The following is a 25810-nucleotide window of genomic DNA, read 5'->3' as shown; positions in this document are numbered from 1 at the left end:
TTTAGAGTTGAAGATGTTTGTTGTTATTCCTTTCAGTAGTCATGAAAGTCTTGATCCAAAACAGTGGTTTATCATTTAGAAAGTTCTTTCCTAGAAGAGAGGTACAGAATTCAAATAAAAGAAGTGCTGTAGAAAGAAAACTGCAAAAGCATTCCAGAAGAGCTTAGGAGGCAGGATATCACCATGTTCTGGTTACCTTGATCTGAGATCCTTTTGAATCTAAATCAAACTTGTGGATTAAATGCTAAAAGATTAGGAAATGAGATGATTCAAGTCAAAATGCATGTTTAGAGTTGACTTTTGCAAGTTTCCCTTAGCTTTTAACTCTCAAGAACTCTGCCAACAGTTGGCTGTGGCTCTCCTGCAGTCACGGAGCATTGGAATGCCGGCTAGGAAGCTCCCTAAGTGACCGGAGGGACACACAAGAGAGGCTGCCCCTGAGCTTCTGCCGAGGCCTTTCAGGTGGCAGTGGGTGTAGTGGCGTGGGTGACACTGCAACAGGATACCACTAGGATCTCGAGGTAAAGAGACGAAGGAGAGGATACTCGTATGCAGTCCAATGAAGCTTTTTTTCAGAGGACGGGTCAGGTACGAGTGACAAGGGAGTAGTGGTCTGGCGAGGCTTTTTAGAGGAGGCTATTTTAGGGGATGAGAGCATCACCTAACCAATGGGAGAACACTTGGGGAGGAGCATGGGATCTAACAAGATCAATTGTATTAACATAGGGGAGGGAGAAGCCTCTAGGACAAATCAACTTTTAGAACCAGGGTAATTGACATTGAACATTCGGGAACAAAAGGGGTGGATCTAGGTTGATGGATTGTCTCTGGCCCTCTGGGAGCCTATCAGGAACCCCCGGCCCGTCCCGAGTCGGCAGACACGGCGGGGGGGCAACCCCGACACGGCCGACAGCGGGGAGACACTCTCCCGTGCCCCGAGGGTACTGAGGGCACCTAGGCTAGTTGCCTTTGCAGCAGAAGAGACACTACAGACGTCGGTAGATGATAAAGGGCCGATTCTTAGCAGGGGTTAATACAAGGTTTTATTCAGGGGCGCTGGGGAGCTCCTGCACCTTAGGGGGCCTCCTGCTAAGAGCCCTGGAAGATGTGCCAAGGTTACATTTCAAGGGAGGTGGAAACCGAAAGTAGATAACATTTACACTAACCATGAATTAACATTGAACCACTAACTGTTGCAATTGAAATAACTATAGAACTCATAAAACACACTGCCACATTTGGCTTTCTGTTAGACTTCGGCATGTTGTAGTCTGGCTCTGGCACACTAGTTGCCTGTTCACATTTACCATAAATAATGACTAAAAACATAACTTGCAGCTGGATTTTGGAAGTGACTTCTGGAAGGGTTTGTTTCCTTCTCTTTCCCTCACTCCTTTAAGGCTTTTTGTCTTATGGAATTTGTTTGCAATCTGCTAGCTGAATCTCAGAGGCAAGTTTGTCAGATCTGGGGCTGTATCATCACTCTGCACATCTGGAAGTGGTTTATGTGCTCTCATTCCTTCAGCGCAGCGTCTGGACTCTGCACTATTCCTCAGCAGCAGAGAAAGGAAAGAAAACCAGCACAACTCCAAAGGAAACTTTGAAGAGCTTGAAAAAGGAATCAAATCGTAAAACTGTTACTGTGCCCTGTAAGGCCCTTGTGTGGGTGACTTCAAAGGAGGATGGTGGTCGAGGACGCTTTGGCAAGAGTGCTTACGGCTGTGGGCTATCTAGGATCCAAGTAAATAACTCCACAGCGCTTCAGGAGAGGAGACTCCCAAATACTGTGCTGCTTTGAAGAGGTAAAAAGACTAATTAAGCAGGAAATATCTGATCAGTAATGTCACTGTTTTTGAGCTTTCCCTTCTGCAGCCCCTCATTTTGTTGCAGGATTTGGCAGCTGAGTTAGGGACTGCCAGGTTCCAGGAAATAATGTCTACAGTAAATGAGTACATATTTGCAGGGGAACAAATATACCTCTCTCCTTAAAAATCAGTAGGTAATCAATTAGTGTTTCAGGGGCTTAGGAATGCTGTAGTTGTAGAACTCAGACTTGTGTGAGAGTCTGTCTTTGGATTTTAAAGTTTAAAACATGGTTCAGTTTATGTGGATTTAATAGTTTCTGGAGATAACATGAAGCTGTGGCTGTGCAGCTTTCATCTTGCAGTGATCATCAGGATTATTTGTGGCTATTGTTACAAATGCTAATTCAAAGATAGCTCCGTGGAAATCAGGGGAAGAGTGTGATTAGCTAAAGTGGGGTTAGAAAATTAGTCCAAGAGCATAGCAGGTTCTGTTGTCCCTCTGCTTACCTAAATGAATAAAGTTTTTAAGTGTAAAAGAAAGTAATACTTCTGTGTAATGCATGAGAGAAAGGCTTTCTCAGCTGCTTTTTTCTGACAGATAAACTTGATTTCCTCTGTGTAAATTAATGCCACATGAAGAGAATGGTCTCCTGGAATGTAGATAAGTAGCGCAGATGTGGAAGAAATTCCAGAGTACTCCTTTCTCACTGCAATTTAGCCATTAGCTGACTTAAATAAATTTGAATATAAGTGGTTTGTAAACAATGCCACATCTTAAATTTCATATATATATTTTTGTTGTTATTGTTGTTGTCATTTAACTTGTTGGTCAAAGTAAAGACTAATTTAATATTCTGCCTGAAGTTGCGCACTAACCAATGGGAGGTGGTCAGTTTTGTGACTCAGATTTCAAGAATTCTTGCTGTTCTGTCTGATTTGTCAAGGAGCTGGAATAAACTTCACTTTTGTGTGTGCCTAGAACCTATCTTATATCTTAATCTGTGCTGTAATGTGTCCATATCTCTAGGTGTGGAAGCAGGAAAAATTGTTTTCTGTTCTATCCCTACATAGTGTAAATGTTGGATCACACAATTGGATTTTTCTCTCCCATCCAACTTCTGGTGCTGTTTTTTACTGTTGGTTGTTGTTGTTTTGGTTATGTGCTTTGTGTTTTCTTTCATAAACAGTAGTTTTGGGTCCAGAATTCAAACGAATGTTGTATTTCTCATAATCCTGTACTTTAGGGATTATGTTCTGTCTTCTCAGACATGGCTGTTCTCAGGCCTGGACTAGAAGCACAGTTTTAGGGAAGGCTACCTCCTTTTCTTCAGTATCACAAAAAATGTGCATAAATACAAGCCCACTACACCCACTGGAAGAATACAGCTGTAAGAAATATTTCCACTATTGCTCTGAAATTTTTTGAGGGTCTAGAAGACACTGTCCTGGTATAAGGTTCCCATATGTTTGGGAATGCATACTCCAGCAAGACATTAGTATTTGCTATAGTTACTATGTTGGAGGTGAAATCAGAGATAAATATATTTATAAATTGCATTAGTGGATGTTTTAATACTTCTTTGCACAGTATCTTAAAATGTACTAAAAATCACCTACTGATGTAGATGATCAGATGGGATTTATGAAAATGTTTTTCAAAACGTATTAGTTGCTAAATTATTAATAAAAATATTTCAAACCCATAAAGCTAGTATTTGTTCAAAAACAAAAGGTATTTACAGAGATTAATTGCAGTTTTACTTTTACCAGTTCTGTAGTAAAATTTGATAATCCATACCCTAGACCTTTATATAACTAACAAGAATACGCTTCTGGCATTAATGATATTTCTTAGTTTTATTTTTTTTATTTTAATTTTTTTTTAATTTTAGTTTACCATAGATCACAGTTCTCATCCAACAGGACACATGGCTCTTTTAAAGAAAGGTAAGAGAGATTAAAAACATTTGAAAGATCTATTTTTTAAAAGAGGACGGAAATACCAAATCCAATTTCTCATGTAACTGTTTTCAGAGTTGCGTACAAATTTATAGTTCTGGTATTGCTAAATTATGCTTAACTTTAAGTATGCAGATAAGCCTTTTGCTGTTAACTGTGTCAGATAAGTACTGCCATAATTCACATTAATTTAAAATTAGTTACTGCTTTACTTCATGAGACTGGAGATTGTGAAATTTCCCACCAATACTGCAAGTAGCTGCTGTTTTCATGTGAATTGTGCCCAGGGCACTGAAGCTGAATTTTACAGAGTCTGCACATTAATGCTGTTCATACTCAATATTGAGGTGTGGCCCCAAGAATTTTGGGGTTCTTATCAGCTGTAAGGGTCAGTGATTGAAAATGGACTTCTGCATTTATTTATGTGCCTGAAATTTCTCAGAAGTCAGTGGGCTTTTTCCTCAGCTGGTTTAAATTAGTGCAGGTTTGGTTTACTAATTTCAATCTAGTCTTGTGCCCAGTTGTGGCCAGTTGGCCATTTTAATTAAAATAGATCAAAACTCTGTTTCCTTTGCTCTTTTGAACACCTTAAATACATTTTATGCTGGTACAAAAGTAACAAAGTAGTCTGAAACAAAGAACACCCATTTTGATGAGGGCAGTGTATTCCTTCCCTATTGTGCTTGGTGAACTGTCCCAACACCTACACATGCCTGGTTTGTGTTGAATGACTTAAACTTGTACAAGACAGTCTTCTAGAAACTATGAATCAGAATATACAGTCAGGTATTTGCCTTGCTTTGATTTTACTGATTTAAATTACCCTGTTGAAATAAGTATTTTCAAATATTTTGAAACATTCCTGGTTTCACTAGCATGGTGGTTTTTTTTTTTCTAGAATTTTTAGGGTTTTGCTCAAATACGCCTTCAGGATCTGAATATTGAAATAGATATAAAATTTCTCCTGTGTCTGAAGTTTCATCAGGGAAGCATAACAGAATGGAAGGGCTACGTAAAAAGAATTCACTCATCAAGTGAGCGTAAACAGACAACAGACTAGCCAGGAAAAAAAACTGTTCTGATCTCCTGGTTAAATTCAGAAATAGGTGAATTTTCTAGTATGGATAACCCAAATATATTGTGACTCTTATGATTTAGTGAGCAAATTAACCATGAAAATCAGATTGTTGGGGATTATTTTAATAAGGGAGAATTACTGTTATGTTTCTAATGTTTCAAGTTTTTAGGTTGATCAAATAACATGAGAAAAACACAACTGATACAGGTTATCAAAATTTTCTATCACCTGTACTGGGTCCAAATTGTTTGGTTTTTTTTTTTCCTTAGTCAGATACTTGGGAATTAGCTGTTATAGTGATTGTTAACACATTCTCCCTCTTGTTTCAGTTAACCAGATCTTACTGTTACTTCTTGTCTTAACCGTGTGTGCTATTCTGTATAGCAAAGTTCACCAAGTGCCCTTGGCATTAAGAAATGAAACAGGTAAGTGACTCTCACTTCAGTTTCATTTATGTTCCTGTTTTGTATTCCTCATGTGTCATAGACATTTCTTTTATGAAAAATCCTCTCTTAGGATTTTCCTGCTGAAGCTGAGAAGTTCAGCAACTAGACATAAACAATAAGTTATCTGCTGCTGTAGAATGTGGCAGGTCTGCCTAGACTGGCCCAGTTTAGATGTTTGAAGTTGGTAGCCAATGCAGGATGGAGCTCTCTTGGAGACAGTCTGAGAGAGCGAAGTTTGTTATCATTCTTTACTTTTCTTAGCTTAGCTTTAGCAGCTTCTGGAAACTCTCCTTTCTTTTTCTTTTTAGTATAGTATAGTATAGTATATGTATATATCATAAAATAATAAATCAAGCCTTCTGATCATAGAGCCCATCTCGTCTCTTCCTTCACCCCAAGACCCTTGTGACAACCGTCAACACTCATGTCTTAACTTGAACAGCACTTTTCACCTTACTGAATGTCCTGCAGTAGATGAACTACTCACACTGTTGCTTATAGTCTGTGATGAAAAGCATTTTGCTTCTGAATTACTTGAATAAAATTATAGGAGATTGATATTGATGACTAAGAGTTGTAATTCTGATTAGGTTTTTATCCAGATGTCACTGATGTAAATGGATGCTGGAGTATATCCTTACTTGAGCTGAACAGATTGGAGTTGTCAAGTGGTAATAAACTTTGATCATGACCTGCCTCCTTGGGAATGTTCTTGGCTTGATTATTCATTTCAGATAGGCCATAAAATCTTCATATTTACAGCAGAAGTTTTAGCTGAAATTTTTATAGTGACAGAAACCTGCTAGGTTAATTAGGTTGGACTAGTATTAAATGTAGTAAGCTATTTATATAGTATCTATATAAAGAGCTGACTCACTGCTGCCAAGGTAAACAAACTCTATCTTGATATAAATCATTTATTTTCAATGTATTTTTGTTGGGGTTGTTATGACTGTAATTGTTATGTTTTAACCAGTACAGTTATATCTGTTTTAGTTCTGTAAGTTAATCAGTGCTAATCAAGGATATAAATCTTTAGCAGGAATGTGACCTGATTCAGTGTAGTTTAGGGTTTTTTCCCTTATATCACTAGCAACTTCCTGCTGGTATAAATTTTTGCACTCCTCCTTTCAAGCCATCTTGCCAAAGAAGTGGAGCTCATGCAATTGAACTGTCTTTTTGACTTACCTCCTTCCTTTGATAATTTTGGAACCTATTGTTCAATTTGCACTAAATATAACTGGGAAGTAGAAGTCTCAAAGGTATTCAAACCTCTCCAGATTACATTTGAATAAGCAGCTACATAAGACAGGCTAAATTGTGCCCCTGCTGAGTAGAAGATTCTGAGAACTCTCTTATTTATTCTATTTGGAGGCATCCAACAGTCCAGTCAACCTGCAAGTAGTTCTGGATTAGCAACAGCTCAAGCTGTGTGCCTTGCGAGATGGGAATGTGTGTAGGATGTGGTAAGGAAAAATGGAGTGGTGATAGAATGATTCCACTGCTTATGGTAGTACTTACTCATTTTTGTGACCCAGATCTGATGTAAAATGGGTTTGTTTCTTGTAGTGGATTTGGAGAACCCTGAAGAAATGGAGGAAGAAATCCCAGTGGTGATCTGTGCTGCTGCGGGCAGGATGGGTGCAGCTGTAGCAGCAATCAGCAGCATCTACAGCAACACAGAGGCCAATGTTTTATTCTACATCATTGGGCTGAAGACAACCATCCCACACATTCGGTACACACCAGCCTTGCTTTGTTTTGGGCTGTAGTTAGAGCCATGTTGTTGTTCCTCCTAGCACAGGCATAACCACTTTTGGACTTCAGAGGACTTTTCAGGGAAATCTAGTAGTATTGGGAGCAATCCCCAGGATTCTGTATGTGATGGAAAAAGGACCACTTTGTCCTCCACAAGGCACTGACTCATGCAAAGAGGTGTGAAATAACCAGACCATGCCATGCCTGTTCTTACATTTTGATAGTTAGGCTGCAGAAGAATCTGTAATGAGGTAAGGATACACTGCCGGCTTGTCACAATCCCACTTTGTGCCACTGCACTTACCTCTCTTCTGGTGCTGAGTCTTCATCTTCAGAGTAGAAAAAACTTGCTGTTTAAAGCTAATTTCTATTGGTGATGTATTAAAGTTCTAAAAAGAGGCCCAAATGTGATTACTTTCTTTCCATTTCACCTCGTTCCTTAATTTCTCATGTCATTTCCTATAATGAAATAAGAATTCTTCATTTCATGACTGGAAATGAAATCTCAGTATTTCAATGAATATTCATCTCATTAAATTTCAGTTCATTTCACAGCACTTCATTCCATTCAATTTAATTGTTTTAGCTTAATTTCAGAATTTTCTTCTTCTCAATTTTACTGCAGTATATTTTCCTTTCCTTTCTATCCTTTTTGCTTTAATCCATCTTTTCTCATTTTATTTCCCTTCCTGAAATGAAAATTCCATGTTTCATGAAAGGAAATGAAATCTCAATATTTTAATGAATATAATTTCTTGAAGTTTCATCTCATTTCAATGCACTTCATTCTATTCCCTTTCACTTGTTTCACTTCATTACATAGTTTTCTTCTTTTTTAATTTCATTATATTTCATGTCTCTTCATTTCACTTCATTCCTTGATTTGTTATTTGTTTTCCTTCATGAATGAGAATTCTTCATTTCATAAAAGGAAATTATATCCTGACATTTCAATAAATGTAATTTCATGAAGTTTCAGTTCATTTTGTTTCAGTGTTCAAATTTGCAAACATTGTCTTGAAGAGGACCAAGTTATGAATGCAAACTAAAACATTTCTTAGCAGTTCTCACCTCTGGCTACTTCACTTCTGTAGCCTTTGTACCTGCAATTTGTGTCAGGAGAGAAAATAAACAGTGGTGATAAAAAATCTGACAAAAAGTTGAAAAGAAAATTAGTTTAGTCTAAAGAAAACATAATTAGGAGGTGATGTAGAAGTCATCTGGAAGAACATAAAGCTGTGAAAGGGTGAAGACTAACCTCAGCTTCAAAAGCACTGTAGATAGGGTAAGAAATTATAATCTTTAATTATAGCAAAAAAGCTTAAAAGAATATAGTTTATTGGAAGTAATGGGGAACGATTAGTTGTTTGGGCTACATATGGAGTCTCTGGTTTGGGTAGTGGTATGGGGTGTTTGTTTTATTGAGGTTTTGTGGGGATTTTTTGTATTTTAAGAACAAGTTTAACAAAGGACTATGTGCAATAGCTGTAGACATAAGGGATTCTGTCTTGGGACAGAATAGATCAAGTGAGATTTTAAGGTCTCTTATTATTCTCCTAAGTGTCTGTGAATTTCATGCTGGAAGTACTTGACATGTACTTGATATTTCTTTTATTACTTATTTTCTTTCCATCACAGAAAATGGATTGAAAATTCTAAACTGAAAGAAATAAAATTTAAGGTTGTGGAATTCAATCCTATGGTACTAAAAGGAAAAATCAGACAAGATGCATCACGTCCTGAGCTACTGCAGCCTGTGAGTCAATGAACACCACGTAATAAATTATTGAGGTTTTTAATACTTATTATGGGCTTAAAAATGTCCTAGATCTGTTCCATTTCATGGAGGAGGTGTGCATATATGTCTCTTCCAATGCCAGAGCCAATGACTATGAGATGAAATTAGTCAGAGTGACAGCATAAACAGGAGATGTTGCATACTTTTCATGCAATGAGTACTGCATCTCTAGAATTCCTTGCTGAAAGGTCTTGTGGATGTAAAAATGTACAGGGGTTCAGTTAGGATCGAAGTTCATATTTAGATCACATCTAGATCAGAAAATCCCTTGAGCTGAAAATAGTTGAAAGCTAGGAGAATACATGGAGCAACTGTTCTGCATGCTTGCTCTATTTTTATTTTTCACTGAGCATTCAGTTAGGACCACTCTGAAGGCAGGGGCTGGGTAAAATTATCTGAATTCTTATGGTTGTTTTTACATTCTCAGTCCCCTTTCCCTCTGCTCTGTTCTTCATTGCTGTTGTAGAAGTTATCCCATGTCTGTGTCACTAGTCAAATAATTCCTTTAGAGTGGATTGATGGTACTATTACATTTTTAAATGTTTGGTGTGATGTATGCTGTAAAAATGCACTAGGAAGAGCATTGGCAGCAGGTCCAGAAAGGTGCCTTCCACTCTGCTCTGCACTGGTGAGGCTGCATCTGAAAGTGCCGTGCCCAGTTCTGAGTCCGCCAGTATAAGAAAGATATGGGCTTACTGGGGCGAGTCTGACAGGGGCTACAAAGATGATTAAGAGGCTGAAGCATCTTTTATATGGGAGGCTGAAAGAGTTGAGGCTGTTTCAGTCCGGAGAAGACAAGATTCAGGAGGGTCTTATCAATGCATGTAAATACTTGAGGGGAGCAACAAGAGACAATAGGCACAAATAACATGAAATTCCCTCTGAGCTAAAGAAAAGGCTTTTTAAAGCATGAGTTTAAAAGTCTCATGTTGCCCAGAGAGACTGTTGGGTCTCCATCTGTGGACATATTCAGAACCCAACTGGGTATGGTCCCTGTCAGCCTGCTTGAGTGGGCTCTGCTGCGGCTGAGCCCACTCAAGGGGGTTGAACAAGAGGATCTCAAAAGGCCCCTTGCAGCCTAAAGGATTCTGTGAGGAAGCAACATATTTAAGTTGCATGGTTAGGGCCATAGTGGATAAGTAGTAACAGCAATAATAGTAATAATAGCAGATTTGAAATAGCAATAAAGCTATGGGGGAAGAAGCAAATGGTCGCTGATTAGTGCTCAATAAAGAGAGAAATTCCAACTGACTTAATAGAGACAGAAGCCTGAGACTGCTGTGATAAACAGCTTTACCATTTAGTCTTTACCTTTTCTTTCTCTTTAATAGCTGAACTTTGTTCGATTTTATCTTCCTTCGCTTATCCAGAAGCATGAGAAAGTAATATATTTGGATGATGATGTCATTGTTCAAGGTAAGCTGTTAAAAACCAGTTTCTAACAGAATTAAAATCCAAGTTATTGCAGCTTTTACAGCCATTTGGAATTATGAGATAGAAACTGAGGTAGCTGCTAGGAGTGTTGGGGAAACTACAAATAATCTTCTTGTTTAAATGAAAGTTGGAGGAAGAACTTACCTGCATATATTGTGAATAATTTTGATCAAAATTGTATGTGAGTTTCATTTTAATTGATTCTGGTCAATTGCTAAAAGATACCATAGATTTCACTCAGAAGCTGCAATGTCTATTAAGTGTGTGACATGCATTTCCTTCTGATATTTAAATTCCCACAAATGCTACCAATTCCTTATCCAGAATTAGTGTTCTTGAGAGCAAGAGAAATTTAGTCAAAAAAGTGGATGGAAGCTTCAAACACTCAAAATATGGTTTTGAGCATCTTCAGCTCAGAATGTAAAGCAATTTGCAGAATCACAAAGATTTCAGACTTCCTAGTCAAATAGGAGCACTTAGAAGGCATTCAAATCCTGAAAAAATATTTTATTTTTTTCTTATCATCTAAGTGATCTCTTTTGATCTCTTTTTAAAGATTAATTTCCTGTGAGTTTTTTTTGTTCTGTTTCCAAGTCGTTGGGGTTTTTTCTCTGTAGAGCTGTTGTCTTCATATTTGTTTTATCATATTTTCTTGTTACTTTAAAGCACTTTTTAACCAGAGTGTTGTGCTTTAACCCTGGTGGGCAACTCAGCAAAATTTCCTTTGGAAGGAATGAGTATAACTACAATAAATTTTTGGGCCTTTATTAGTCTTTGCTGTAAGAACACTAAGACCAGTGAATTTGCACATGACAAAAGTATAATTCTCCACTGCTTTTCTGCACCTTTTTATAGTTTTGTCTCTCTAGAGGCAGATTTCAGACATCCTGCACTTAAAGGGGTCACTATTTGCTGCTTTGTAAAAGACAACTAATCTGTTCTGTCTCATTTTAATTTGCCATAGACTTCCTATCACAGTTCTCCAATACAGGTGTTTCCAGTGGCAGTCTCTGCTTTTTTTTTTGTTTTGTTGTTCTGTCTGTCATCAATGGGCAGCAGCAATATTTAACTCTTTGAAAGGTGCTAGGTCTTCATTTAGACTCCAATTTCAGGAGCAGCTCAAACTGAGCCTGCCACTCCCCTGTCACCACTCCCTGCACTTGTGTTCACCAGCACAGGGCTCTCCCCTTTCCTGGGGGTGTCAGCTGATGATAATTGTGGAGCTGCAGGACGAAGGTGTAGTTTCACATCAAACCTCATGGTGGGCTGCTGCTGACCAAGTGGCCGTTCCTGTCCCCAGACAGCTCCTTTTATGTGTGTAAGCTGCAGTTGTGCAGCTGCAGAAGCAGCTGATTCAGCTGTTTGACCTGGCAGAAGACCAGCAGTACAAAAAGTGAAAGAGATAAAAGCAAAAGTAAAACTGGAAGCTGTCAGGGGTTGGGATGCAGGCTCACTTGATTGCTGTGGGAGTGTTCGGCTTCCCACCTGCCTTGAAACTATCCTGGCATATCTTGGGTACCTGACAGTCATGTTAGGAATATGAACCAGGCCAAACTTTCTCCGGAGAAAGAGGTTCTCATTTATTAAAATAGCTACAAGGAACGGAGTACCCAGGATAAGCCCAGGCACCCACACAGCGAGCCAAAAACCAAAACAGTGCGCTAACCCCAAGTGCACTGGGTTCTTCCCAAAAACAAACCAGTATCCAAAAAGAAGAACCCCCAACCCGATCGAATTTCCTCCATTTATAGCCCCCTTTGAGTCCAGGATTGGTCCATTTTGGATCCGCATGATGATTGGTCCATTTCCAGGCTTCTCATTGGTCTTTAACGCCATTCATTCTGGACCAATCGTTTCTGCAGGGCTTCGAATGATTGGTCAGGTCTTCCATCCAATCCCTCTTTGACCTCGCCTTGCCCCGCCAGACCACTGTTCCACCAAATCCTGGACCCTTCTCCTAGCACATTCTAATAAGCCCCCCCTTTAACATAATACAATTAATATAACATAATTAATACAATAATTGAACTATATACCCTAATTTAACTTAACTTTTACCTATAACAACTCCCCCCTCTAAAACTTTGATCGGGCTTTAGCCCGCATCAACCTCTTAACAGTCTCTTGACAGTTATTTAATTAGTTTCTTAACCAGTCTTTTAATCAGTTCTTTAACATATTTCCTCTTCAATCGTGTGTAGTTGTCTAAATGTCTGGTAAATCTGGTCCATAAGCTGCATGTCTTACTTCTCCTTTTAATCAGTTTTCTTTCTGAACAGATCCATTTTTCTTTCATAGGACATTCCCCCAACAATTTCTGTTTAAAAATTCCCTATATTTTTGAACAGCCAATACACTTTGCCGTCCTCTATACAGGTGGTTAACGATAAAAAAAGTTGATACAATTGGGGCTCGGATTCCAGTGTGTTCTGAGGACAGCAGTCCGAGACTCTCCTGCATACAGAGAATGATAGCATTTTCACACGGTTTTATCTCCCCCTTATTGATGCTGATAAGTAGGAGGATCAATAGAACTGGGGGTCCGGTACAGGCTACTCTCTCATTCATGTCTCCCCTCCGCAGAGGACCAGCGATTCTTTTTGGCAAGAGTATATCCTGATCCGGTCTTGCCCCCCCTTCTCTTCTCTTTCCTTACTACTTGTGCTGTTCTTACCAGTTACTGTTGCAGGAGTCTACTTCCCCTTTTGTATCAACCTGTTCTTTCTTTCTTTTAAGGCCAGATTGCTAGGTGCGTGGGAGAATGCTCTATCGCTTCTCAGATCACAGGATCTGTAACAGGGAATACCAGAGATTAAAACATGTTTTTTATAATTCATATAATCTCACTTCATATATAAATACCATTTCCTTAAGTTAAAAGAATGTTAAAAACTTTTCAGTTAAATATCTTACAATAAATCTAACAGAGTTCTTATTATAACTTATAGCTTATGTGGTTCTGTGGTGTTCCTGATGTCTTCTTAACTTATCTGTAGTGGGAGATCATCTCTCAGGAGCAGAAACAGGCCCTTTTACTCTGGTGACATGTGTCCATCCTCATTCTTGCGTCCTAATGGCTGTTTCTGTGATGAGTAAAACTTGAAATGGACCTTCCCATTTTGGAGTTAGTGGTTGTTTTTTCCAGGTCTTAATTAACACCCAGTCACCAGGCTGGAATTTGTGGATTTTAAAATCAATAGGAGTAGTTTGGGGAAGGTATCCCTTGTTTCTTAACTCCTCTAAAGTGCAGGTTATGGTCTTTATATATTTTCTCACGCCTAATTCTCCTTCTTCATACGTTCCCATATTACCTGGAGTAGTTAAGAAAGGTAAGCCAAACATCATCTCATATGGAGAAACCCCTATATCTGCCCTTGGTTTAGTCCTTATTCTCAATAATGCCAGAGGGAGACATCTTAACCAATTCATTTTTGTTTCTTCTGTTAATTTTGTGAGAGTTATCTTAAGAGTCTGGTTCATTCTCTCTACTCTTCCACAACTTTGAGGTCTCCATGGGGTATGAAATCTCCAGATGATATTTAAGGCCTCTGTTATTTGTTGTAATATCTTGGCGGTAAAATGAGGACCTCTATCAGAGTCAATAGTATTAATCATTCCATATCGGGGTATGATTTGCTCTAATAAAATTTTACTTACAGTCTCGGCCGTTGCTCTTGTGGTTGGGTATGCCTCCACCCAATGAGTTAGATGATCTATTATCACCAGTAAATATTTATATCTCTGTAGTTGTGGTAATTCTGTAAAGTCTATCTGTACACATTGAAATGGCCTTTTCGCTAATTCTCTACCTCCTTGAGGTAATTTTCTTATTACTTTTCTATTTATCTTCTGACATACCATGCATTCTCGAGTTATTATCTTGGCAATTTCCCACACCCCAATACACACGTAAGTTCTCATAAAGTGATCATGTAAAGCTTGAGTACCCCAATGGGTTGAGGCATGTAGGTCTTCTAATATCTTTCTGGTTAATGTCTTGTTTAATACTTGTCTACCATCTGGCATCCTCCATTCTCCTTTTCTGTTTTGAACTGCACCATGTTTTAGTAATTCCTCTTGTTATTTTTCATTAAATATAGGGATCTCCTCCTTTTCTTGATCTTTCTCATTCCCATCTCCTACTTCATTTAACCTGAAGATCTTTTCAGAATCTTCTAGAGCAGCCCTTTTTGCAGTTACATCTGCCAAGTTGTTCCCTTTTATTTCTCTAGTATCACCTTTTTGATGTCCCTTTATATGTACCACAGCAATTTCTTTTGGTCCTTTCAAGGCTTCTAACACTGCTTTTATGAGGCCTTCATGAATTAGGGTTTTTCCCTTTGAGTTGACAACTCCTCTCTCTGCCCAGATCTTCCCAAAAGTATGTACTACCCCATAGGCATATTTAGAGTCAGTGAATATGGTACCACTTCTTTGATCAAGCCATTTTAGCCCTTTTAATAATGCATATAGTTCACAGCATTGTGCAGACCAACTATTGGGAAGCTTTCCTTTTTCTATGACTGTCATCGTGTGCCCATTTACAATAGCATACCCTGATACTCGCTTACCATCTACTACCCGTGATGAACCATCTATAAACAGTATATCTCCTTCAGGTCAAGGTAGTTCTAATAAATCTTCTCTAACTTTTATCTGCAAATCTATGGTTTAAAGGCGGTGATGTTCCAATTCTTCTTTTGGTTCTCCATATAAAAATTGTGCAGGATTTTGGATCCTTGTTGTTGTCAATTCTATATTTTCACTTTTGTTTAATATCAATTCATATTTTAAAAGTCTGCTATCTGAAATCCATTGACAGGCTTTCTTACTTAGTATACTTTTTATATCATGGGGAGTATACACCTTGATCTTGTTTCCTAATGTCAACTTGTAACCTTCCTCCACAAGAGTTACAGTTCCAGCCACTGCCTGGAGACAAGTGGGCCAGCCTCTAACTACGGGATCCAGCAATTTGGAGAGATAAGCAATCGGTTTTCGCACCCCACACCGTTCTTGTACAATAACTCCATAAGCTATTCCCTCTTCTACATTGACAAATAGTTCAAACAGTCTATTTAAATCTGGTAAACTTAGAACTGGAGCATTTGCCAACCTTTCTTTTAGGTCTTCTAACTTTTTCTCATCATTTTCATCCCAATTTATGGGCCCATGTTCAACTAATTTATCATATAGAAATTTAACTAATTTTGTGTGTCCATCTATCCATAATTTACAATACCCAATTAATCCTAGTAATTTTCTCACATCTGTTTTTGGTTTTGGGGCTGGCAATGATAGTATTCCCTGAATTCGGTCAGCATCTAATCTCTTATATCCTCTCCCAATTATATGACCTAGATACTTTACTTCTGGTTCCACAAATTGTAACTTTCTTTTAGATACTTTTAACCCCTTTTCCCCTAGGAAGTTCAGTAAATTAACAGTTGTTGTTTGTACTTCTTCTTTCTGTTCCCCAGAAATTAAGAGATCATCTACATACTGTAGGATTTGAAATCCTTTTTCAGGTATAAACTGTTTAATTAGTTCTTCTAGAGTTTGGCCGAATAGGTTTGGTGACTCTGTGAATCCCTGAGGCAATCTTGTCCATTGTAATTGTTGTTTTCTCCTGGTTTCCTCATCTTCCCATTCAAACGCGAACCATTTTCTACTTTCTTTCTCAAGTGGACAGGACCAAAAAGCATCTTTTAAATCTATAACACTAAACCATGCATGTCTCAATGGTACTTTGCTCAATAAATTATATGGGTTGGCTACTACTGGGTGTCGAGTAACAGTTTGCTTATTTACTTCTTGTAAATCTTGGACTAATCGGTATGTACCATCGGGTTTCTTTATGGGTAATATTGGGATGTTATGTGGAGACATGCATGGTTCTAAAATTCCTTCTTTAATTAAGTCTTTAATTACAGGTGTTAATCCCCGTTTCCCTTCTATGGAAATTGGATGTTGTTTAACTCTTATTGGGGGAATGTTAGGTTTCATTTTGATTTCTATGGGTGGAATTTCCAACAGTCCACGACCCCCTCCTTCTGCCCACACTCTCGGATCTATTTCTCTCTCATCTTCTTCTTTTAAAACCATCATTCTCACTACCAAACGTTTTCCTTCAGGGACTACCCCTATTCTTAACTGAACTTGTAAATCCCGGCCTAAGACGTTAGAGTCTAATTCAGGCATATACAGCAGGTCAGCACAGCCTTCTCTGAAACTTCCTTTTACAGGTACTTCTTCAATAGTGGGTACTTCAAAAGGGTTATTCTCAGCACCTTTAACTTTACAGGTTTGGTTACTTAATTTACAGCTCTTGGGAATCTTTGAAATACTTGAACGATCTGCTCCAGTATCCACTAAAAATTCCATTTCCTTGCTCTGAGGGCCAATTTCTAGGTTTACCAGGGGCTCCTTTTGATGTCCAATATCATCCCTCAGAGCGTAGAGCCCCTGACACCCCTAGTCCTCTCCTTCCAGCCTTCTCCCTAAGGTGTCTTGTTCCTGAGCAATAGTCTCATCCATCTTTCTTTTTCTGCAGAAATTTCTGGTATGTCCTTTCTTACCACAATAAAAGCATATGACTTCTGCCCTGGGTGGTCTTCTCTTGGGCCAAGGTGACTTATTATCTCTGTCTGGCTCATACCTTCTACTTGGCTGATCTTTAAACCCACTTATTCTTGGACCTGTGTACTCGCTTTTTCCATCACCTGGTGACTCACTATTCCCAAATCTAGCAGTCTCTCTAGCTACTGCTACCATCATTTTTGCTTTTGTCTTGGTCTTCTCCTCATCCCTCCTTAGATATACTTTTTGCGCCTCTCTTAATAACTCGTTCATTCCTCTTTCCTGCCAATCATCTAACTTGTCCAATTTCCTTTGTATATCCACCCAGGCCTTAGTTACAAATTGAATTTTAACTAAAGCTTGTCCTTCTGGACTATCTGGATCCACACTTGAGTATAACTGAAAGTTTCATTTTAATCTTTCTAACCAGGCGCTTGGTGATTCATCTCGCTCTTGGTGACTATCAAATGCCAATCTTGCGTTATTTGTTCCTGCGACTGCCTCTCTTATCCCTCTTACAATTAGCGTCCTATATTGCCTCATGCTTGCTCTTCCCTCTTCCTGGTTTGGATCCCAATTAGGTGGGTTAATAGGCATTTTATCTTCTCCTCTAGGACCCCCTCTATTTTCTCTTTCCCAAATCCTCATACCCGCAGTACGAATCATTTGTATCTCTTCGGAAGAGAACAGTATTTTTAGGATAGAATTTAATTCCTCCCACATAAAGATGTTAGGCTCTAAGAATTGGTCTAATTGTTGGGAGATGCCTATTGGGTCTTCTAATAAAGTCTTAATTTCTTTCTTAAAATTTCTAACTTCAGAGGTGGTTAATGGGGCATTCACAAAACCAATACCGCCTCTGCCCCCCCCCGCATAGGCACTTCCCTTAGAGGAATCAACTTTTCAGTTCTCCCACATTCATCTTGAATTTTCTTTGCTTGGAACCTTGTATTATATTGATGGCTTGCTACATGCTCATCTGGTTCAATTAACTTCTTTTCCTCTATACCTTTACAACAACAGGCCTTTTTCACTCCCTGACCTTTTGCTTGCAAACTTTCCTCTTGCATGGGACTCTCGGTATTTTGGGGTACAGGGGATAAATAAAAAGGAATGTTTTGTGATGTTCCAGGAATAAGAATAGAGGACGAGGTACTTTGGGTTATGGGTTGAAGTATGGGTGTAAAATAAAGAGGGGTATTTTGGAAAGTTTTGGGAGCCAAGATTGGGGTATGGACACTCTGAGTGGTACTAGAGACCAGTGTCTGGGTACTTGAGGAACTGGAGGCAATCTGCCAAACTGAAGTACTAGAATGGGCAGGTTCTGGTATATTTGGGAAGAGAGGTGATACAGAAGAGGGGATGCTGGGAGCAGGACAACTTGAATTAAAAGGTTGAGGTGATTTTGAAACTCCTGTAGGAGTAGATACTGAAACTGCATCCACCTCGTGAGATGGTACCAAAGGGTACAAGGTTGGAGGGGGAGGAGGAAGGTGGGCTATAGGAGGAGATGGAGGAGGAGGTAACGGGAGGAAATCTAAGGGATCAGGAGGGGAAGGCAGAGGAAGATTATCTAAAAGATCCCACCTCCTTTCTGGTAGCTTAGTTTCTTCTTTTTCTTTATCTCTGGATACTTTATATAATTTTATTTCCTCTTCCTGTTTCTCCCTTTCTAACCAACACTTAGCATATCTAATCTCTTCATCACAAGGTTCTATTTGGGTATTGACATATCTAATTAAAGCTATACATAGCCATCGTTCTTTTGTCCCATACCAGGGCCAATAAATAGGTCGTCCAGCAATAATCTCTTTAGGCCACATTTCTGTACAGTATCTTATCATTTTTATCTTATCTAGATCCTTCATTCCCTCATTAGTGTCCCAGTTTATTAAAAGTTCACCTAAAGGACTACTAGGAGGGATTTTCTTAAAAACATCCTTCCCTTTTCTCTTCCTGCTGGCACTTTTCCCAGCACACTGTCCCATCTTTACCTAGCAATTGAGCAATTGGTATCCAAATACAAGGTTTTTTTGGTGTTTTTTTTGCTTTTTTTTTTCCTAATAAGGGATATGTATTAGTTATAAATGAGGAAGGGAAAATAAATATTAATTATTGTGGAAAATGTAATAATTATGATTACTTTAAAAAGTTCCTTATCATAAGAGATAACACAAAGATGGCAACTTTAAAGAAATGTTTGACGTGGGAAATTAAATAAATATGGCATCTTTGGTGGGAAACAAAAAAAAAAAAAAAAAGGCTACTTAAATATTTAGCATGGGAAACAAAATAAATATGCCAGTTTAACAAGGGTTTCGGAATAATAATGTCAATTCAAATGAACTTTTATAACCTAAGAATAGTAAAATGTTGAAATTAATTCCAAAAAGAAATATAATATCTATCGTTTTAGTGGGGAAACTAAACAATAATGATAGCCATTTCAAGAAATGAAACAACTTACAACCACCTGCTCAACTAAATACAAAATAGATGCAGTAAGCCACTTACTCTTCACAAATGGCCTCTACACACCACACTCAACCATGTACAAAATGGCCTCAATGAGCCGCTTACTCAAAACAGCTGTTTCTCAGCTCGCCTCACCAAACTCAAAATGACAGCTTCTCGGCTTGCCTCACGCAAACTCAAAATGGCCGCTTCTTGGCCCATCTCACAGAAAACTCAAAATTCCTACGGAGTGGTTGAAGGACTTTTGGCCTGCCCTCACCTCCAAACCTCACTCCTTAGGGGCTCTGACTCTTAACATACAAGAAAAAAATTCTCCCTAACAGAAACCGGTTCTAACCTCCCCTTCAGCCCTAGTGACTGAAAGAGCCCTTCCATAGCCGGCGGCCCACCTTCCCCTGCAGGTCACCGTCCCTGTGGAGTATACTTTCAGCCACCCCTACGACCCCCTTTAGCTGGGATCCTAGCTCAGGGTGAGCCTACTTCCCCTCTATGACCCCCTTCCCACTGGGGTCCTAGTTCGAGGGGACCCTACTCCCCTTGGGTTGGGCACCCTCCCCTTTCCCGGCTTCAGAAAAGGGGCACTTCCCTACATGGTGGCCACTTTATTCAGTGGTCTCCATATAGGAGTATTTTCTCCCACCCCCAAGGTCCTAGTTCCTCAGGGACTAGACTCCCCCGGTCTATCCCTGAGGAACAGCCCTCCAGGTGGTTTGAGCTAGTGGTTGGAGCTCTACCCCTCACTGGGCAAGTCTGCCCCACTAACCCCCCTCGGGTACCCCTATGACCCCCCAATGGGATCCTAGTTTGGGATACCGACTGTGTCCCCCTCTATGACCCCCAAAGGGGATCCTAGTTCGAGGGGTACAACTCAGGCCAATGGCTCAAACCACCCCTAGGAGCCTCCAATCACTGGAGGAACGGGAGCCTGAGCAGGTAAGGGCAACTATAGGTGGGTACTCCCCGTATCCCCTACTCCCGGGGGTCCATAGGGGTACAGGCACTCCACAACAACACTCGCCTCCCTCTGTTACTGGGAGGACTGCGCTCGCTTTGGGGGTCTGTACTCACAGCCCCCGTCTCATTCACACACATACACTTCGCACCCCCTATTGCCTTCAACCCCACTCACGTTGCCTCAGAGCTCCGCTCCCTCTCGGAGGGCTCTCACCTTTTGGGTCGCTGTGTTCCTTGCAGCCTTGTATAGGTGCAATCCCTTCTGCAGTCCGACGTAGTCCAATCTCTGGCAGCCAAAAATGTGGCTGGATGCGTCTCCCAGGTCCTGGGCTACCCCGGACTGTTTCGGGGCGTGGCCTATCCCGGATGAGTCCCCAAAAAAGCTGTTATGAATATGAACAAGGCCAAATTTCTCCGGAGAAAGAGGTTCTCATTTATTAAAATAGCTACAAGGAACGGAGTACCCAGGATAAGCCCAGGCACCCACACAGCGAGCCAAAAACCAAAACAGTGCACTAACCCCATGTGCACTGGGTTCTTCCCAAAAACAAACCAGTATCCAAAAAGAAGAACCCCCAACCCGATCGAATTTCCTCCATTTATAGCCCCCTTTGGGTCCAGGATTGGTCCATTTTAGATCCGCATGATGATTGGTCCATTTCCAGGCTTCTCATTGGTCTTTAACGCCATTCATTCTGGACCAATCCTTTCTGCAGGGCTTCGAATGTTTGGTCAGGTCTTCCGTCCAATCCCTCTTTGACCTCGCCTTGCCCCGCCAGACCACTGTTCCACCAGATCCTGGACTCTTCTCCTAGCACATTCTAACAAGCCCCCCCCTTTAACATAATACAACTAATATAACATAATTAATACAATATAATTGAACTATATACCCTAATTTCACTTAACTTTTATCTATAACAGTCAGGTCACGAGTGAGGTGCCAGGCATTGCAATGTTTCCCTCCACCAAGAAGGAGTTGGGTGGGCCGTGAAGCCAGCAGGGATGGTCAAGTGACAGGCACATCTCAATCAGCCATTGCTGGGAATCCAGGTATCTTCCTAGGAGATAAATACACCATAACAACAGGAAAAACCTCATCTGTGCAAAACACTGAAGTGGAACTTTTGTGGGACTTGAAGAGGCTCAGAAAAATTGCCTGTGCCTTCCCTCTCCATAGACAAGCTCTATGAATGCATACGTTTGTAACCAGGATTTTTAACAGTACTGTTGACTTCTGCTGTAGCTGATTTTGGACAACAATATGAATGTATTGAATACCAATGATACCAGCTTGCTGTAGCGCTTAGAAAAAACCCGGCTAGTACCACGTGCTACCAGCAGCAGTCAGATGCAGCGGTGTAAGGGGATAGGCTGCCTCAGTCCGGACTGAAGTGACGCCTTCTGGCACCAGCTGATGAGAGTCGCATAATGATGGACAGGAGGCAGGCAGGTCTCGGCAGCGGGGGGTTTATTGAAGGGGAAGGGTGAGGGGTACAGACATGTAGGAAAGCTGCGGAGATCTGCCGAAAAGGGCGGGGACTGAAGCAACTTATACAGGGTGGCCAGGGGGAGGCATCAACCCGCTCCTAGACCAATAACAGAATATTATAATATAATAAACAAAATATAATAACAAATCGCGGCAGAGCATGGGTGGAGACTTGGGGATTTTGCCCAATCACCCTCGGCCCCAGATGGAAGGTTCTGGGGCTAGGGCAGTAGGGTGAGGGTGACGGACAGGGGGGTTGGCCTAGCAACATAGGAGGGGTTAAAAGATTGATATAAAATTTGTAACAAAAAGGTGGGAGTAACTAAGCAACTGCAAGACTGACAGGGGTGGCTGAGGAAAAATAGGGGAGGGGGGGCCCAGGACAGGGGCCATCTTGGGTATATAGAATTTAATATAAAATAAGCTAAAAACGTATAAAACATTTAACATTTAACATTGAACTAAGGAAACCCTTGAACCCTCGACCAAACAGCACACGCACCACAACAACTATCTAAAGATAGACCTTAGATATCCAAGTGCAAATTTGGAAATGGTCCCATATGTCCTGGTTTAGAGCAAATTTGTGAGAAAACCTTCAAAGGGGGCCCCTCCCCCCAGCCGGTTTGGGCAGGATTCCTCAGAGAGAACTGGAAAGAACCTGTTTCTTTAACAGGCAAAGCACTCTCCAGCACACAAAATGAACAATACCGGATGACAAAACTCATTCACTGCTCTGAAGAGACTACAAATTCAGAAAGTCTCTCCGGTGGGTGTTTGCTCTGTTATCAGTCCCTCTGGTGCTGGAAAAGGCTGCAGAGTGGGTCCCGGCAGGTTGGAAAGTGTTCTTGGTGTTTCCCCGGGTCCTGGTCTGGAACAGGTTCAGACGGTTCCAAGAAGAGGGAAAGAAAAACAGTCCAGGGAAAGCTCAGACTGCCTCAGCTAGCTAAACTAACTAACTAAATACAAAAGGAGCACTATGTTCTGCCCCATCCGTGCCCAGATATCAACAGTCCAGCTGAATGTGGAGGAGTGAGTGAGTGAGGCTGATGACAAAAACTTTGCACTTCTTCTCCCCGCCTTTGCTCTGAGAGCCAGTTTTGAAGACACAGAAGCATGAACAGAACACATGATTTGTGATAAAAGCATCATAAAGTCACCCTAGGACACCATATTACAAAATTCAATAGGGGCTATCCTTAAAAGTGATGTGTTTATAAGATATGAGAGCTGATGTTATCCTATCAGCTCTGCAGCAGTGCAGTAGATGTTGCCTCATGCTTGTGACCTTTCTGTAATCAGGTGACATCCAGGAACTCTACGATACTAAGTTAGCTCCTGGACATGCAGCAGCTTTTTCAGATGACTGTGATCTGCCTTCTACACATGAAATGGTTAGAAGTGTAGGGATGCAGGTAAGATGCCATTCTGGAATTCTAATACAGAATTTGTTTGCCCATAAAGGTAAGATGATTTTATGTGTTTTCCCCAAAGTGAGTGTTTTATATATATATAGATATAGATAGCTTTGTAATAGTACAGGTAATTAAGGACTTTTTATACTGGTACAATTGTGAAGCTGCATGATTTAACGTGGGCTACCAAAAGACAAACATAGCAAGAGAAAAGGCTTATCAAACTTCCATGGTACAATATTGTGGAAAAAGTAATTTAATAGCTGGACGTATCCTGCCTTATAGCCTTGTCATACAGAACTAATGACAGGTAACCACCATCTAGAAACTTATCTTGGGAAGAGCATATTTAATCTCCTTCTCAGTGAGAGTGAGGTGCATTTACATGTATCTTTAAGGAGATTCATAGGGGATAAACATACTTTTTTTATTTCTTAGAACACATACATGGGATTCCTGGACTTCAGAAAGCAAGCCATTAGAGATCTTGGCATCAGCCCCAGCACCTGCTCTTTTAATCCTGGAGTAATTGTTGGTAACATGACTGAATGGAAACATCAGCGGATCACACAGCAATTGGAAAAGTGGATGCAAAGAAATGTAGAGTATGTGTAGAAATCTAGCTTCGTACTTTACTTTTAGTACTTGTTTTACAGTTTTACTTTCCATTTAAAAGCTCTTACAGGTTTTTTTAACTCCAAGCAGTCTTTCTTTTGAGATCTTGTCAAGTGAAGTAACTCGTGTTCCAGCATTTCCATCGGTTTAAATCTGACCAATTCTGTACCAGGAAATGGCCACTTGGAATTTTAGTCTTGCATTCAATCACAAACCACACTTAATCCTGAGGGACATTTAGAACATGTGGTTCTCATTTTGGGTGACCAACTCAGCCTGGGATGAAGCCACTGAATGATCTTCCCTTCCTGAGGCTAGCTTAAAGAAGAAGGAGTATTTCCTTCTTGCCAGATACTTATTTTTAATCTGCCTTTTGTACTAAAGATTCCTTGAGGTTTTGAACATATTATTTTTCCTTTTGCAGGGAAAACCTCTATAGCAGTACCCTTGGGGGAGGTGTGGTAACCTCCCCAATGCTGATTGTATTTCATGGAAAATATTCCTCTATTAATCCTATGTGGCACATAAGGCATCTTGGTAAGTTGAATTTCTCGCTGTTTGCAAGTTGGAACTAAGATGAGTTTTGTGAGATTCCAGTGCAAGACCTTAGGTGACTTTGCCTCACGTGCCACTTACATGGAAAGAACATATGAAATACCTGAATATAGTGAGACTGAAAAAAGTCAGGTGCAGTGGAAGAAAAGGGGAGACCTGGCAGTGTTTGTTGCCAACATTTTGGAGGATGTAGTTACCTTTCACCTGGGAGTGGTGAATTACCCTAGGAAAAACATAATGGCTTAGCTGGTATGGTAAAATGAATAGATTTTACTTTGTTTTTAATCCTAGCTATGCCAAGATGTTAAAAATGTTGAGAGAGAAAACTTGCTGAGAATTTTTGAGGATGTAGCATAAGAAGCATCAAGCTGAAAAAAGCTGCTGTATCATACAACTAGTTGTAAACTAACATGAAAGCGTACTAATCAGATTTCTGAAAAAAGTCACCTGAATTTGACTCACTCTACAGTGTCTTCCACTATCAAAAACTGCATTTTAGTTTTTTTTTTTAATCTACCCATGCAGGTTGGAGTCCTGATGCCCGTTACTCAGAGCAATTTCTTCAAGAAGCTAAATTACTTCACTGGAATGGGAGATACAAACCTTGGGACTACCCCAGTGTCCACACTGATCTCTGGGAAAACTGGTTTATTCCTGACCCCTCAGGGAAGTTCAAATTAACTCATCCTGACAGCTGATACTGAAATACTGCATAACATAGTGTATGGGACACATTTAATAGTTTGAGATGCAACATGTTGTATGATTGGTTGATTTTAGAAAAAAAAGTATTTGTTAAAAATATGAATAACTGACCATCAGTTTTGTGTGCTTATGGCAGCTGAGGGAGGCTGGAGTGACCAATACACAGTTCAGATTATCTTGACTTTTACATAAGGTGAGAAAACAAATGTATTTGACAATGAAGTATTTTCCTTAAACACTTACAGAGGTGAAATTCAGTGTCAGAAAGAGTGCTTTAATTTAAGGTCTTTCTAAGTAAGATTCCAGTGTCTAATAGGAAAAAATCTACACAGGAAATAGCTGCAGTGTTATGTACAGTAAGTGTTTAGTTATCTAGCCCACATTAAACAGCCTGAATTGAAAACCTGGGCAGATGTTACTGAGTTCTGTTGTGGGGTGACTGTTTTGGGGCATCTCTGCGTATAGCACATCCTGTAGTGCACTTGGCAAGATGCAAAATACATTCCAATACATTGAAGTACAATTCCCAATTTTATTGTGAAACATTGATAGATTTAAGACAAATTAAGAACTTCTGTATCATTGTAACAAAAAGAGCACCAGTTTTGAGGAAGGACACAGAACTGCAGTATTTAGTGGAATGGTCATTGTACACTCAACTGTATTTTATACTCAGATAACCAAGTGGGTGATTCCGTTAAGGAAGAGACCTTTCCCTTCCAATCAAACAGGATAGCCTTTC

General features: G+C 40.0%; 1 protein-coding gene across 2 annotated transcripts; it reads left to right on the top strand.

Moving 5' to 3' along the window:
- Positions 1-303: 303 nt before the first annotated feature.
- On the top strand, positions 304-25593 carry GLT8D2 (glycosyltransferase 8 domain containing 2). 2 transcript variants are annotated; one of them, XM_030960992.1, is made up of 12 exons: positions 304-588; positions 1526-1802; positions 3698-3752; positions 5172-5267; positions 6858-7026; positions 8685-8802; positions 10176-10260; positions 21211-21339; positions 23081-23193; positions 23632-23798; positions 24233-24345; positions 24889-25593. In XM_030960992.1, exons 3-12 carry the CDS (start codon positions 3734-3736, stop codon positions 25059-25061), a joined length of 1182 nt encoding a protein of 393 aa, XP_030816852.1. In that variant the 5' UTR covers positions 304-588; positions 1526-1802; positions 3698-3733; the 3' UTR covers positions 25062-25593. The 2 variants fall into 2 exon arrangements, with proteins under 2 accessions (XP_030816852.1, XP_030816853.1); XM_030960993.1 differs by lacking the exons at positions 304-588; positions 21211-21339 and having other exon boundaries at positions 1199-1802.
- The last annotated feature ends 217 nt before the right edge of the window (positions 25594-25810 follow it).

The sequence above is a fragment of the Camarhynchus parvulus genome, chromosome 1A (genome assembly GCF_901933205.1).
Source record: "Camarhynchus parvulus chromosome 1A, STF_HiC, whole genome shotgun sequence".
NCBI classification, from domain to species: Eukaryota; Metazoa; Chordata; class Aves; order Passeriformes; family Thraupidae; genus Camarhynchus; species Camarhynchus parvulus.
Note: the sequence above shows the minus strand (reverse complement) of the source record. Positions and strands in the feature narration are given on the sequence as shown.